The sequence below is a fragment of the Fukomys damarensis genome, unplaced genomic scaffold (assembly GCF_012274545.1).
Source record: "Fukomys damarensis isolate Sample0158 unplaced genomic scaffold, DMR_v1.0_HiC HiC_scaffold_22, whole genome shotgun sequence".
NCBI classification, from domain to species: Eukaryota; Metazoa; Chordata; class Mammalia; order Rodentia; family Bathyergidae; genus Fukomys; species Fukomys damarensis.
The window spans coordinates 26,797,773-26,811,611 of NW_022900934.1; the positions used below are offsets into that span (position 1 = coordinate 26,797,773).

Consider the following 13,839-nt stretch of genomic DNA (forward strand, 5'->3'; position numbering starts at 1 on the left):
GGGAAAGATGGGGGGGTCAGGAAACACCAGCCAGATGCACTGGGCGGTCGTACAGCTGTGACACAAGTTGGACAGTGGTCCGGCTCCTGTCTGGTTCAGGAGGGGGTACCGCCAGTGCGTGGAAGGTCAGCCTTCTCTAGAGATGGCTGCCTCAGGGCCCAAACGGAGTTCACTTCCGGGTCGGCAGACGAGTCTCAGTAAGGGGGTGGTTTGGTACCTGGCTGGTCAAAGATGTCCAGGTCCATCCTGAAGGTGCCTATCCGGGTGGCCATAAAGGGGAGGGTCTGCGAGCGGAAAGCCTGGGGGAAAGTGTGGTTAGTCCAGGAGTTTCTGTGTCCCCTTTTTCTACTCTCTCCCTTCCTTCCTCCTTCCCTCCTCCTTTTCCCCTCCCCCATCTCGGAGGCTGAACCCAGGGCCTTGGCACTGAGCTACGTCCTCAGCCCTTTATTATTATTCATTTTGAGACAGGATCACTTTAAATTGCTTAGGCTGTGCTTGAGTTTGCAACCCTCTTGCCTCAGCCTCCCAAAGTGCTGGGCTTACAAGTGTGTGCCACCACGCCCACCTCACCCCCCCATGGAAAACTTTGCCCCCTACCCTCCTCACTAAGATGGTGAAGCTGGGTCTCATAAAATTTGAACAAGAAGTACTGGTTTGAAGTAGGGGTAGGAGAAGATTATCTCTGAAGGGCCCATGCCACATTGTCCCAAACTCTAAGAAAGAAAACATGGTCTTTTCCACTGCAGAATGCCTTGATGTATCCTTTCCCTCAGTGAGCCTTACCCCACCCATTGGCCTGGCACTGGCCACAGCTGCACCGAGCCCTACCCTCTCCAGGTCTTCTCTGGGTCTTCCTCTTCCTTGGTTGTATGCACCTTGTTATAGAAGGGGCAACTGATCTCATATTGTGTGGTGGTCACTTGACACTGCTTCCTGATGCCTACAAGCGAGGGTGGTATTGACTCTTACTGGTTTCCGGGCATCAAGCACAGTGGCCCTTACCTGAGGGGTGCAGAACTGCAGAGACTAGAATAACTATTATTTTTTCCTTCTGGGAGAGCATACCCCTCTCTTGTTAGATTGTTGAATTTTGTTTTTAATATACTTTTGCAGACCAAGACAATAAAGTGTACTTATTTCTTGTGCAAGGAAAGTCTTGGGATTTCAAAGTAATGATTCCCCAGATAATAACAAGTTTACAGAATTACTCATGTAACCAAAGGTACTTGTGTAAGGACAGCAGAATTCCTGCAAATAGAGTTAATCTCTGAAAAGGAATTACACTTGTATCTTAAGCCTCCTATCTCAACGAATTCTACAAACACAAGAGTATATAAATCCGGTTTTGTTAGCTACCAGAACAATTATGTCAACATGTCTTGTTGATTCCAGAAAATTCCACTGTAGCTCCGTGAACGAGATTGAAAAGGTAGGCAATGCTGGGGGTGCAGCAGCTCAGTGGCACAGCGCCTGCCTGGCAAGCGTGAGGTCCTGAGTTTGATCCCTGGTACCCAAACCAAAACCAAACACCAATTCAATGTCAACATGTCTTGTTGATTCCAGAAAATTCCACTGTAGCTCCGTGAACGAGATTGAAAAGGTAAGCAATGCTGGGGGTGCAGCAGCTCAGTGGCACAGCACCTGCCTGGCAAGCATGAGGTCCTGAGTTTGATCCCTGGTACCCAAACCAAAACCAAACACCAATTCAACCCCCAAGAAAGGGGACAAAGGCAAGTGCTCAGTTGATCCAAGCTGGTGGTCATCAATCATGTATTCAACCGTTAAGTAGAAATGGTCAGCAGATCGATTTCCCATTGTTTTATAGATTGTGGTGTTTGGAACATTCAGTTACGGGCAAACAAGGAGTGGAGTGATTTACTTTGGGTCTCTGTGTTTGTTACAGTTTCTCTCTAGTTTCCCAGAACTACCAAGCAGTTACCTATTAATTCACAATTAATCATTACTTATCCTATAAGTGGGGGAAACCCCCAAGCCCATAAATCCAAAGATAAATTTGTTAGGGCTGGAGATTTAGCTTAGCAGTGCTACATCTGCCTGCCAAGTGCAAGGTCTTGAATTCAATTCCCAGTACAAAAAAAAAAAACAAACAGCAAGTGATGTCATTATTATTATTATTATTATGGAAATAGTTTTGACTTTCTCAACTGCCTGAAAGGGGACCTCCTGAGAACCACTGGGGTAGACAACAGGCACACAGTGATCAGCCAGAGGTGTTTATTGACAGAGCTCAATAATCCACTTGGCTCAGACTTCCGGCAGCTTCTGCCTTTTTTCTGGCTTCAGACTTTAAAGCCCTTAAAATAACCACGATGGCTTTGGTTTTGGCTGGTACTTGGGCTTGACACAGCACATTTTACCATTAGTGCAGTAAACATAGACACTGTCCTTCTTGGAGCATCTGTGGCGACACTTGCCAAGAAGATTCCAGCATCTTTGAGTGTCACCTGATTTGAAGAAAAAGAGAGATGACGTTAATCCTAAAGAGAGGGATTTAAAGGGATTAAAATAGATGTTATAAGGGGGCCCCTGCTTCTCTCGCCTTTTACTCTTTGTCTATTATTATTTTTCCTTTACCTGTTTTTTGCCACCGTCTTGCCCAGGAATCTAGACTAATCAGGACAGGTTCAAAAATTGCCCTGGAGAGAGCTGTTTTGACAATCATCAGGGTGAGATTGTCCCAAAAGACAGCAGGAGAAGAAGCCGGGCAAAGGAAACAATGTTTCACAGCAAGTAGGACAGAATCGTAAACCAAAGGACAGGGAACTCTATTTTCTCTATAGAAACTCCAGCCTGCTGTGACTGAGTTACCTAGTGCGCATCAGTGGATCAAAGCACTTAGGGTCCATCTAGTCACTGAGGTGCTTTCCTTTTCACAAATCCAACAGAGATCAACACAGTGAGAAAAGCGGGAGAACAAACAGGAAAGGCTCTATCGAGGGCCTTAGACTCAGGTCTTCTCCGACAGTCAGGCCCAACCCTTGTCCTCTAGTGTGTTTCCTCTCAGAGGAAGGGTGGTGCGTGATGGTTAAGGGCACAGATGGGTCAGAACTCCAAAAGCCTGGCGTGAAACTTCGGCAAGTGATTTATTTGCATAGAGCTTCATTTTTCTCTTTTGAAAAGCAGGCTAGTAGCATCTATTACAGAAATCTATTGTGGATATTAAATATAAGATAAAATATACCAGCATTAATTAAAATGTTCAGAAATGGCCAGGTGTGGTAGAACACACCTGAAATCCTAGGGAGGCTGAAACAGGAGAGTTGAAAGTCAAAGGCCAGTTTGAACCTCAAAATAAACAAAACAAAACAAAATGAAATGAAATAAAAGAAAAAAATAGGGGCTTGGGATTAGCTTGCCTAGCATGTGCAAAGGCCCTGGGTTCAATCCCTAAGTGCAAAACAAGCAAACAAATGAATACACAAACAAAATTTTAGAAATGAAGTGGCAATTTTAGAAGTGAAGTGGCAAAATAAATTACAATCAAGGAAAAAACTCTTCAGGAAAACACCTAAGCTGGAAGGGATTCAAAATCAAATAATCTCAACAGATAATCTGTTAAGGGAAGTAAAAGATGAGAAAGAGGAAAGATGTGAAATGGAAAGAAATGGGACTTTTCCAGCCTGGATGGAGCAATAGGGATCATATTACCCCCCTACTTTGAACAATAAGATAATTTGGGGAAAAGATATGAAATACACTTTTCAAACATTGAACAACACGTGACCCTTGAAAGACTGTGTCCTCGAAAGAACAGAAACAATTAGAGGAGTCCTATTATTGGAAGCAGTTCTGGGTCACTGTGGAATCAAGGGGCGCCCCTAGTGGTCGTACCCAGCAAAGGAGACAGAAACTGAAGTTCAAAGAAGGTAACTTGGCCAGAATCTGCAGAGAGTAACCTCTAGTCTTTTCTTTTCTTGTTGTGCTGGAGATCAAACCCAGGGATTTCACTACAAGAAATATGAAAGGAAGTTACCGAGGCCAGATGTAAAACCGGATGTCAGAGTCAGAACTGATAAGTGGGCATAAGTAAACGGCTTTTGTCCTGGTACAGTCAGTTCTCCCATTAAGGTGGCTGCGGGTTTTATTCTTTTGCCAAAGGGCTGCTATTTCCCTCTCCTGTTTGCAGAGCCTCTTGCGCACTCCTTCCCTTTTCCTCACACTCGAGGCCACCCCGCAGCTCCCGGGAAGTAGGGAGGCGCCTGAGCCAGGAGCTTTAGATGTTGTCGTTGGTACCTATGATCCGGCCCCTGTTGCTGGCAAGTCACTTCCTCTACGTGGCTGGCTTTTCTTCCTCCCCGTCCTTGGGATTCCCTGACCAGTCCTTAGGGTCCACCCCCTGCCCTCCCTGAAGAGGTCCAGGCTTTACCTGGGATGAGCTGGGACATAAGCAGTAGCACAGCCAGCGTCAGCAGCAGGAACTTCATGACTGAAGAGAGAGGCCCGAAGCAGCTTCAAGCAGAAGTGATGGCAAAGCCCGTGGGGGACTGGGGATGGCCCTGAGCACGGAAGCTGCCCCTCCCGGCCGCAGTGGGAGTCCACTCCTCCGAGAGTCCACCCACCCCTCCGGGCGTCCACCCACCCCTCCGGGAGTCCACCCCTCTGAGAGTCCACCCACCCCTCCGGGCGTCCCTCCACCCCTCCGAGCCGACCCGCCTCCCTTTGTCTCTTGGGTCAGCCGGGAAAGTCAGCCAAGGTCCCGGGCCCAAGTCATACAGGTCCTCCCCCTCCTGCTGTAAAGCGCCACGGCCAAGGGACCGCCAGGGGGCGCCACGAACCGCAGTGCTTCTAAGAGCACGGAAGCTGCGCCAGGGCGTTAGCTGGGATGAGGAACCAGCACAGAGAGGTGTCCAGCTCGGGCTGGAGCTAACGGTTCAGGGGCCACACCCACAGGGCCGTCTCTCTGGGTACCAGGCCACGGCCCATTCTTTTTCTCTTTTTGGTACCAGGGATCGAACTCGGAACCTTGTGTTTGGGAGACAGGCAGCGGAACCACTGAGCTAAATCCCCGGCCACGCTTCACATCCCTTCCTTAGAGATCCCAGAACCAACCCGCCCGGGTCCCTCCCCTGAATCAGGTTTTGAAAACCCATTCTCTCTCCCTTAGTTCCCATCCCCTGAGTGGTAGCTGCCCTAGAGTTCTTGATATTTCATCCTTAGGAGCCTCTGTTCTGTCAGCCTGCCAGGACCTTGGAACCAGTTCTTTCTGTTAAATGCCCTTTGTTTCAACAACTTATGTAGCTGCTATTTCCTGACTTGACACTGTTGATATAGAGGTAGAAAAGCCTACCCGGGGTTGATGAGATCCTAACCACAGAAACCATCTGCAGGGACGCAAAACATACCGAATGGGGCTGAAGATGGAAAGGTAAGTGGGAGAATGAGCTCTGAGTAATTCTTCCCGAAATCTTTACAGTGAAGAGACTGTGGAACTGGGAAAGAGACTCTGCCCAAACTCCAGGAATCTTCCATTGTCACTGTATTTAAGTTAAAGAGTCCCATTTTTTCAAATATGAATTAGTTGAGGCTCAATCTTGGAAGCAGAACGACTATCAGCATTATGGAACAGAGAATTTATTGTAAAAAGCAGTCTTTTTTTAATTGTGGGAAAGCAAAGATTTGAAAAAGACCAGAGAACTTGGTGTGGTGGCATGTACCTGAATTCTCAGCATTCTGGGAGGCTGAGGCAGGAGGATTCCAAGTTCCAGCCCAGTCTGAGCAAGTTAGTGAGACTCTGTCTCAAAAAAAAAAAAGGCCTGGGGATATGTGAGAAAGCAATGCAAACACACACACACACACACACACACACACACACACACACACACACTGTTTGCTCTTTATCACCTCTGACCAGAGGTCAGAGCATGATGGATGCTGCTTAATTTTCATCTCCCAAATCTCATGAGGAAAAAAAAGAAGTTGGTGGCAAAATCCTAGTGCAGTTCCACGCAAGGAAGGAAGTTGAGAAATGTAATTTCATCCTGGCTAGGACTGCCTAAATGTCCACCAGGCTTTGCCACAGAACACCCCAAAATGCAACTTTGCAATCTGGGGGTTGAAAGGCAGGGCACGCAGGGCTCACATTCTCTCTTAGGGAGTATATATCTATTGGATTCTTCTTTTCTCAAAGACGAAACTTGTCACAAAATAAAAACTCATCACTTAAAGTGCCTGGATATGTGGAGGATTTTTGAACAGAGAGTGAAGGAGAAGAGTTAAAAATATTCAGTGTCTGGTCTGGACTCTGCCACTAACTTTCTTTCTAGGTGACCTTGGAAGAATTACATTTTTCTGGGTCTCATCCTCTTCAGTCAATTATTTGGAGCAGATGGGCGGTGAGGATTCATGCATTCATCATGTTGTATGATTCTCTAGATGCAGAAATCCAGTGTTTTAGCCCCAAACAGGGCAGAATAATTGGATTTTCTTTCATGGATTCTTTGTGTTGTCCTCATCAGCCACTGAGGGCCTGAAGTACCTAGGTCATAGATCTTTGTTCTTGATCCCAACTTACAAATACACTGTGTGGCTCTTGCAAAGCTATGCTCTATCTCTGGGCCTGCTTCTTGAAGACACTGTGTTCATTTTGCTTGGTTTCAAAACCTTTGCTGTCCTCCTGGGTCCCTTAGTTATACAGGGCCTGTAACTGGTTAGTCTGGAGGAAACAGAGGAAGACCTATGCACACCTCAGACGTCACAGTCTGTTCCTGGAGGGTGAGCGGGCCAGCTTCTCAACCCGGTCAGAAATCAGAGGAGAACAAATTCACATGACAGTGAGGTATTTTTTGTCCAGTCAGTTTGGCAAGAATGCTATTTTATTGATAATCCAGAGATTTAGGACACAGGGAAAGAGAAATAATTTGATCATGAAAATACAAACTGATGCATAGTTTTAGAGAGTATTTGCCAATAGAAAACCCTTGAAATGTGCATGCCCTGCAATCCATCACCTTCACCCCAAGTCCTTGCAGTGGCCACCTGCATGCTCAGTATGATTTCTCTTTCTTCTAGGGGAGAACACAGTGGTTTGGCTAGAAAGCAGATGGAGGAGTTGGAAATGAATTAGCTGACTAGAGAAAACTGATCAAAGTTCACAGTGAGGAAAACCAAGGAGCAACTTAATTTAAACCACAAAATACACAGAAGCTCAGAATCTGGCACTTGGAACATAGAGAGAGAAATGTTGGGGTATTAAAATAAGGAGGCTTGGTTGAAATAATGATCAAGCATCAAATGCCTAGACACTCTGTCTCTTCTTCTTTTCATGCTGTCAGCCATCACCCTATGTTTATACTACTATAATTTCAGAAACCTGAAAAAAGTCTTAAAGATTTTCTCTATCAGGAGTGAAACAGAAGCTCTCTGAACTGGAGGTTCCCAAACATCACTGGTGATAAATATAGTCAGCTGGAAATAAGGTTAGCTGACACATATATAGTGGTCGCTGGGAAACTCTTTAGCTTCCAGCTGTAATTCCCAATGTCGCTCCCAGAATTCCTAGCACATTAGTAGAGAAATAGAAAAGATCTAAAGGTACTGACATTGACATTTCTTCACTACACGCCGCAGTCAAATCATCTTATTATCAATGTCAGAATTGGCAAGTCCCACCCATGTGCTCGTTAGACATTTTAGTCCCTCATGCTCACATATTAACGAGCAAACATTATCATCAAAGTAATCTTTGAAGGTTAGAGACCAAAACCAAACAGGACTAATGTATTCATGAAGTCTCTAAGCTTTTCAGTGATACACTTAAATATGGGTAAGTAATTAAGAATTATTAGCCACAAGATTGTTGAATGGAGGCAACCATCTAATATAAAACAAAATAACCAACCGATCAGTTATAGGAAATAGATTACACACAGAGGAAAATATAATTGAAAACCTCAGATAAACAAAAGGTACTGCAACTATGAAACAAGTAGAGGATGATTCAGGGAGTAAGAACTCAGAAATTAGAAACATGCCAGTGGAAAGATGAATAGAACACCTAGGAGATAAATTTTTAATAATTTCTCAGAAACTAGAGAAAAAGACAGGTAGAAGTTAGGAGGGAAGATCTAGAAAGTTAAAGAACCAGTACATGGAGCCCAATACCTGAAGAACAAGAATTCTAGAAATAGAAGTTGAAAAGGGAACGAGGGGAAAGTATTATAAAAGAAGTTTATAGAACAATAGGCAAAATTTGAATAGATAATCCGTGAAAAGATAAAAGTGTCTAAAATGTATGGAAAGAGGTTCAATTGCACTCACAGTAAGTTTCTAAAAAACACTATTTGCTGTGGGTAGAATTGTCTTTTTCAAAATATACGTTTGAGTTCTAACACCAGATATCTATAAATATGACATATTTGGAACTAGGATCTTTGGCAGTGCAATAAAGTTGAGGGGAAATTGTACCAAACTAGGGCAGGCTTCAGTTGAGTGGCTGGTGTCCTTGTGAGAGAGAACTTGGACAGACACACATAGAGATCCGTGTGATGACAGAGGCAGAGGTTATGCTGCCATAAGCTGAGGATGCCCACATTGTCAGTGACCATGAGGAGCTAGGAGAGAATAGGACAGGTTTTCTCTTGGCTTCAAGGAGGAGCCAACCTTGCTAACATTTTGAGAAGGACGGCATATTATTTAGTGTTTGTTGTGTGACAAACCATTCCAAACTGTAGCAGTTTTAAACATTTAAAATTCATGATTTCTCATAAGTATAAGGTTTGTTTGGATGGGGGTTTTTTGTTGGTTTGTTTGTTTTGAGGAGGGGTCTTTTGTTTGTTTGTGGCTGCTGTGGCTGTGGCTGGAGGGTCTAGAACAGTCACTCACATTCCTGATGGGTGGCTTGATGTGCACGTTGATGACTCGGCTCTGTGTCTTTTATCTGCAGTAACAAACCCTGGTTGGCTCACATGATAGAAATTACAGAGTGCACAAGAGCAGCGGCCGGGGTGAGGCGTTGGGATGTAACCCAGTTTCCAAGCACTTTTCAGGCCTCTAGTTGCATCCTTTGCTGATGTTCCATTGACCCAAGCAGGTCGAAAGGTTAGCCTAGACTGAAGGACGGGTAGATATCCTCCATCTCCGCCCCCACACCCCGGTACTGGGGATTGAACTTGGGTCCTTATGCTTGCAAGGCAGGCAGTGGAACCTCTGAGCTAAATCCCCAACCTATCCTCCGTCTCTTATGGGGGAGGAGCTGCTCGATGGTAGATGTCTTTGAAATTCAGTACAGGAAGTAATGAAAAAAGCTTTCTATTGGCTGATCAAATACATGCAGATGGCAAGGCCTATTCAAGGGTCCTGGAGAGAATACTAAGCCTTTATAGCAATCTGAGCAAATCTTTGTGCTTTGACTACACTAGAAGCAAGCCCAAAGAGGGCCATATGGCATATTGGGTGCTGGTATCAAAGGAAGAGGCCTTGGACCTTGGTGTGGAAAGAATCTGGGACTGATGATTATAGTCTCAAGATTCCTTAGGTGTAAACCCAGTTGACTTGGTTCATGTTGGTGGTGAAAACTTGGAGTTCTACAGTATTTCATTTGCTATGCTTCTTTTTCTTCACTGAGTGGCACAGCTTACAACAAGGAGCTAAATATTTTATTTTTTATTTGTATATTTTTCTCATTGAGTTTATTGGTACTTTTAAAGTATACAGTATAGTTACATTTATCATTGGGAATCTGAATATTTTAAACTCTGCCCTCTTTTGCCTTCCTTCCTAAAAATGAGCATTTTAGGTAGTAGGACCTGTTCTCTTAGATAAAATATTTTAATAGATGCATTCTCCTGAAAGTCTAGTGAATGCTCTCTCTTCTTTCTCCTCAGCTCCCGAAGTGGAAAAATGCACTTGAAGAAAAGAGGTTGTTCAATTTACATTAGAACCAGGATAATGGGTTTCTAGACCTGGTAATGTGGGATTTGGTAGGGCATAGTAAATGTTGTAGTGTGGGAGATTTTAACCTGGATTTTTAACAAGGGCAGATATATATATATGGACAAAGGGAGGCCTGTCGCCTCAGGGATGTGTGGTCCAGCTGGTGACCTTGGAGACACTGGGGACGTGACTGGACATGAGGGAGGCAGACTGTACCCGTGGGCAGCTGGAGGCGCGTGTAGATAACACATGTCCTGGGTGATCAGAGAGAGCAGAGTCCAGCGCGCTTGCCCACTGCTGTGTCATCTTCCAGATCTGACACTGCTTTTGTCAGTTCTGTGGTCATGAGGACTCTTCTGCTAACTTCGGTTGTGCTGCTGCTCTTGTTTCAGGTGATTCCAGGTAATCTGCACCTCTTTAGGGGAAGAGCAGGGGGTGGAGAGTGGTCTTGGTCAGGGCACTTCAGGGCCTGGGAGAATGATAAGATAAGTGGCGATATAAAGTACTATTTGAACAGACTTGGTGTTAGGGGAACTATGTAGGACATTTTGGGAAGAGCATTCATTTCTTGATTGAACTATTCACTAAAAAGATGTTTGTCCTCATCTTCTATTTGGTTATCTTGGGGTTTAGAGAATCGAGAGAGGAAAGGCACAATAAATGTTCAACTTTCTCTTTGCTCCTCAGTTTGCAAGATACTGGACTAATATTCTATCAACCTTTAAGTTTGAGCAATTATTTTTTGCTAAATATTAATTTTGAACTCATGGTTCTAAGACATCAGTTCATTCTACTGCAATCATTATGCACACTGAAGTAAAATTGTCTTATTCTTGGATACTGGGAGCCTCTTCAATTTGGCTTATGAGTCTTTTTGATATAGTCTTACTGATCTTTGGTAGCTTCTTTGGTATCTGTGGTATAATGCCTGGTTTGCCTTTATACTTTCTAGGCAAGAAGTAGAATCGGCCATACCTCCAAACAGCCTTAGTCTCTATTTAGTAGCAGACAATATTTAAAACTACAGTGTAGGCACTAGGGATACAAATTCCTACTGATGGGTCATTATTTCTACACGTTATCAGTGACTAGTGCTGGAAGATCTCTGTCTGTCTACCTATAGATCATCTATCTAAAAATACCTGTGAATTCACACTGGTAATTCCAATTCCAATTCAAAACTGAAATTCAGAACCAACTTCTGTGTCATATCAGTATTTTTTCCTTATTCTAAGAATTCTGGTTTCAAGGTCACAGGATTATAGAATATCACATAATTTTTAATTTGATTTGTCTCTGTATAATACACAGTATTATAATACCACTCTATCACAATAACATGATTACTCAAGCTAGTTAAAATTTCTGCAAATGTCACCATTATTGTCCCATTTTTATAATGTACTATACCTATATTGCTGGGACATATAGCCATTACCTACTCTATGCCCTTATTTTAAATTCTCATTTAATTTTAGTTCTACAAGTAGCTGCATATTTAATATTCAATTCCCCTCTCCTGTACCGGTCTAAAATGCTTTCCCTACTAGATTTCTTAGGAAATGTGTGTAGGAATAATTTTGCTTAAGTCCCAGTATGTTGATAACAATCTGTTTTTGTTCTTTTCCTTAGAAGTCAGTTTTGCTGGCTATAACATTACTTATTTTTTCTTTCCTTGATTATCTTAAATACGACAGCAATTTTTTCCTGGTATAAACATTATTGTCAAAAAGTCTAAGTATAGTCTTATTTTCTTTCCCCCTGCTTTTCATTGTATGGCCTGTTTTCCAAAAGCATTTTCTTTTCCCTGTAATGTCCAGTAATTTTAGTAGCATATATGTTGTTTTGGGTCTATATCTATCTGCTCATTTATTATTTGTTTTCAAATATTTTTGTACTTCAGGAAATTTTTACGTGGTATAGTTTATAGTTTCTATTCTATTTCTTTATTTTTCTTTAGTTCATTTTATTATGTTGGATGTTTTGTTTATTTTTTTGCCTAACATCAGTATTTATCACATTCCATCTTTCCTATTTCTTTTCTTTTTTATTAGAATATTCTCTTTTCTACTCTGTATTTTCTCTTAAGCCATTATCTGCTTTATTTGCTAATGTGTTTCTTCTATGTAAATTTTGACTTATGAAATAATATTTTAAATTTTTGAGTCTTTCTGAGTTCATTTCATAACTCTATTTAATGCTGATTTTTAAAAATCACTATTTAACTTGATCCCTTCAACAACTTTTAAAGCAGGTGCTATATCTTCTTTTTAGAAGAGAGAATTAGTGCTCTAACAAAGAGAGTCACTTGCTCGAGGTCTATCAGTTGGCCAGAGATGCAGACAGATTTCAAGTCCAGGTCGTGGACTCCAGTGTCCGTTGTTCTCAACCATCCTGATCCACTACCTTTCTGAGAGGGCACATTCAAGGAGGGCTGGGATGTGGGGTGTCCAGAGGGGGGATGAGACTATACACCATTCTAAATATTTAGAGGTGAAACCTTCTGTTTGTCTCCCTTTTGTTGTTCTCAATCCAGGACCGATTTTCACTCATGACTGACATAGGTGTCCTTGTTTTTACTCTTTGCGTCAGGCAACACTGAAAGATGTTGGAATCGGCGGGGCTCCTGCCATGAAAAATGCATAAAGAAAGAAATATTTTTCATTTTCTGCACGAGTGGTAAACTGTGTTGTGTGAAGCCCATGTACAGGCCAAACTTACCACAGAAGTGAACTAGTGCTTTGGAGTCCAAGGCCACAAACATGAAGATAAATCTGCCCAGAGTCTGGCTTCAGTAGCTTTCTGAGCCTAAGTAAAATACCTTTGGCTGACATGATGACTGTGTTTGTCTCTTAGTTTACTTAAACTTGTGCAGAAGAGGCATGGGTAAGGATTCAGCTGGCCGCATCTGTGGGCTATTTCTGCATCTATGGATTCAACCAACTAAATATTGAAAATATTTGAAAAACAATTGCATCTGTACTGGATATATAAAGACTATTTTTCTTACCGTTATTCCCCAAGTAACATAATTTTATAACATTTGCATAGCATTTACATTGTATTAGGTCTTATAAGTCATCCAGAAAAGATTTAAAGAACAGTCATTCCTTGGTAACTGTGAGGGAACCCTGACAATACCCAAATTTGTGCTGCAGTCCTTTATATAGAGTGGTACATAAACTATGCACATCACCTTGTACTTTAATCATATCTATAGTACTTATCATACCTCATATACTGTAAGTGTTGTATAAATAGTTTTATACAGTACTGTTTAGGGAATAATGACAAGAAAAAAAAATCACCTGTGAATGTTCAGGACAGATGGAAATATTTTTCTGGACATTTTTCATCTGATTTAATTTGTGGATGTGGAATTCATGGATGGGGAGGGCTGACTGCTTAAGGGAAGATGTACATGGGTTATCTGAAAATACCTGGGCATTTTATGTAAGGAACTTGAGTAATTACAAATTTTGGTATCTGTGGTGGATCCTGGAACCAATCCCCCACGAACACTGAGGACAACTGTAATGACAGGAGAGAAAGCTATTCCTTACAATATTTTATAGTTTCACTTAGGTATATTTTACAAATAAAATTTGTACATATTTAAGGCATGCAGGATAATGATCAGATATACATATATATTATAAAATGATTACCACAATCAAGCTAATCAACATATCTGTCACCTCCCATAGTTACTGTATTGTTTACCATTGTCGTGAGAACACAAGATCTATTCTCTTAGCAAATTTCAAGTATAATATACAATACAGTATTAACTGTAGTCACTGCTGTGATTTGAATGTTTTTGTCCCCTCAAAATTACACTGAAGCTAGTTATGATGCTGTAGGGCTGTTTTCCCAGCACTTGGGAGGCTGAGGCAAGATGGTCACTGTGAGTTCTAGGCCAGCCTGGGCTACATAGCAAGACCTAGT

General features: G+C 42.4%; 2 protein-coding genes across 2 annotated transcripts in view; one reads left to right on the forward strand and one right to left on the reverse strand.

The window, feature by feature from the left end:
* Positions 1 to 2,165: 2,165 nt before the first annotated feature.
* Defb123 (defensin beta 123) lies at positions 2,166 to 4,559 on the reverse strand. Its single transcript, XM_010640912.2, has 2 exons — positions 4,388 to 4,559; positions 2,166 to 2,465 (listed from the first exon to the last, which is right to left on the reverse strand). Exons 1-2 carry the CDS (start codon positions 4,443 to 4,445, stop codon positions 2,317 to 2,319), a joined length of 207 nt encoding a protein of 68 aa, XP_010639214.1. The 5' UTR covers positions 4,446 to 4,559; the 3' UTR covers positions 2,166 to 2,316.
* Positions 4,560 to 10,128: 5,569 nt separating this feature from the next.
* The window catches only part of LOC104873952 (beta-defensin 119), a 34,500-nt gene continuing 30,789 nt past the window's right edge, over positions 10,129 to 13,839 (forward strand). Inside the window, exon 1 of the mRNA XM_033767186.1 lies at positions 10,129 to 10,293. Coding sequence (XP_033623077.1) covers positions 10,236 to 10,293 — 58 coding nt within the window. The 5' untranslated portion in view covers positions 10,129 to 10,235. The remainder of the gene's footprint in view (positions 10,294 to 13,839) is intronic.

Excerpts from the sequence above, each read along its gene's own strand:
- Defb123 (XM_010640912.2), bottom strand. The coding sequence starts at position 4,445 with ATGAAGTTCCTGCTGCTGACGCTGGCTGTGCTACTGCTTATGTCCCAG. Across the intron at positions 2,466-4,387 it reads TATGTCCCAGCTCATCCCAG|GTGACACTCAAAGATGCTGG; the intron begins GTAAAGCCTGGA and ends TCTTCAAATCAG.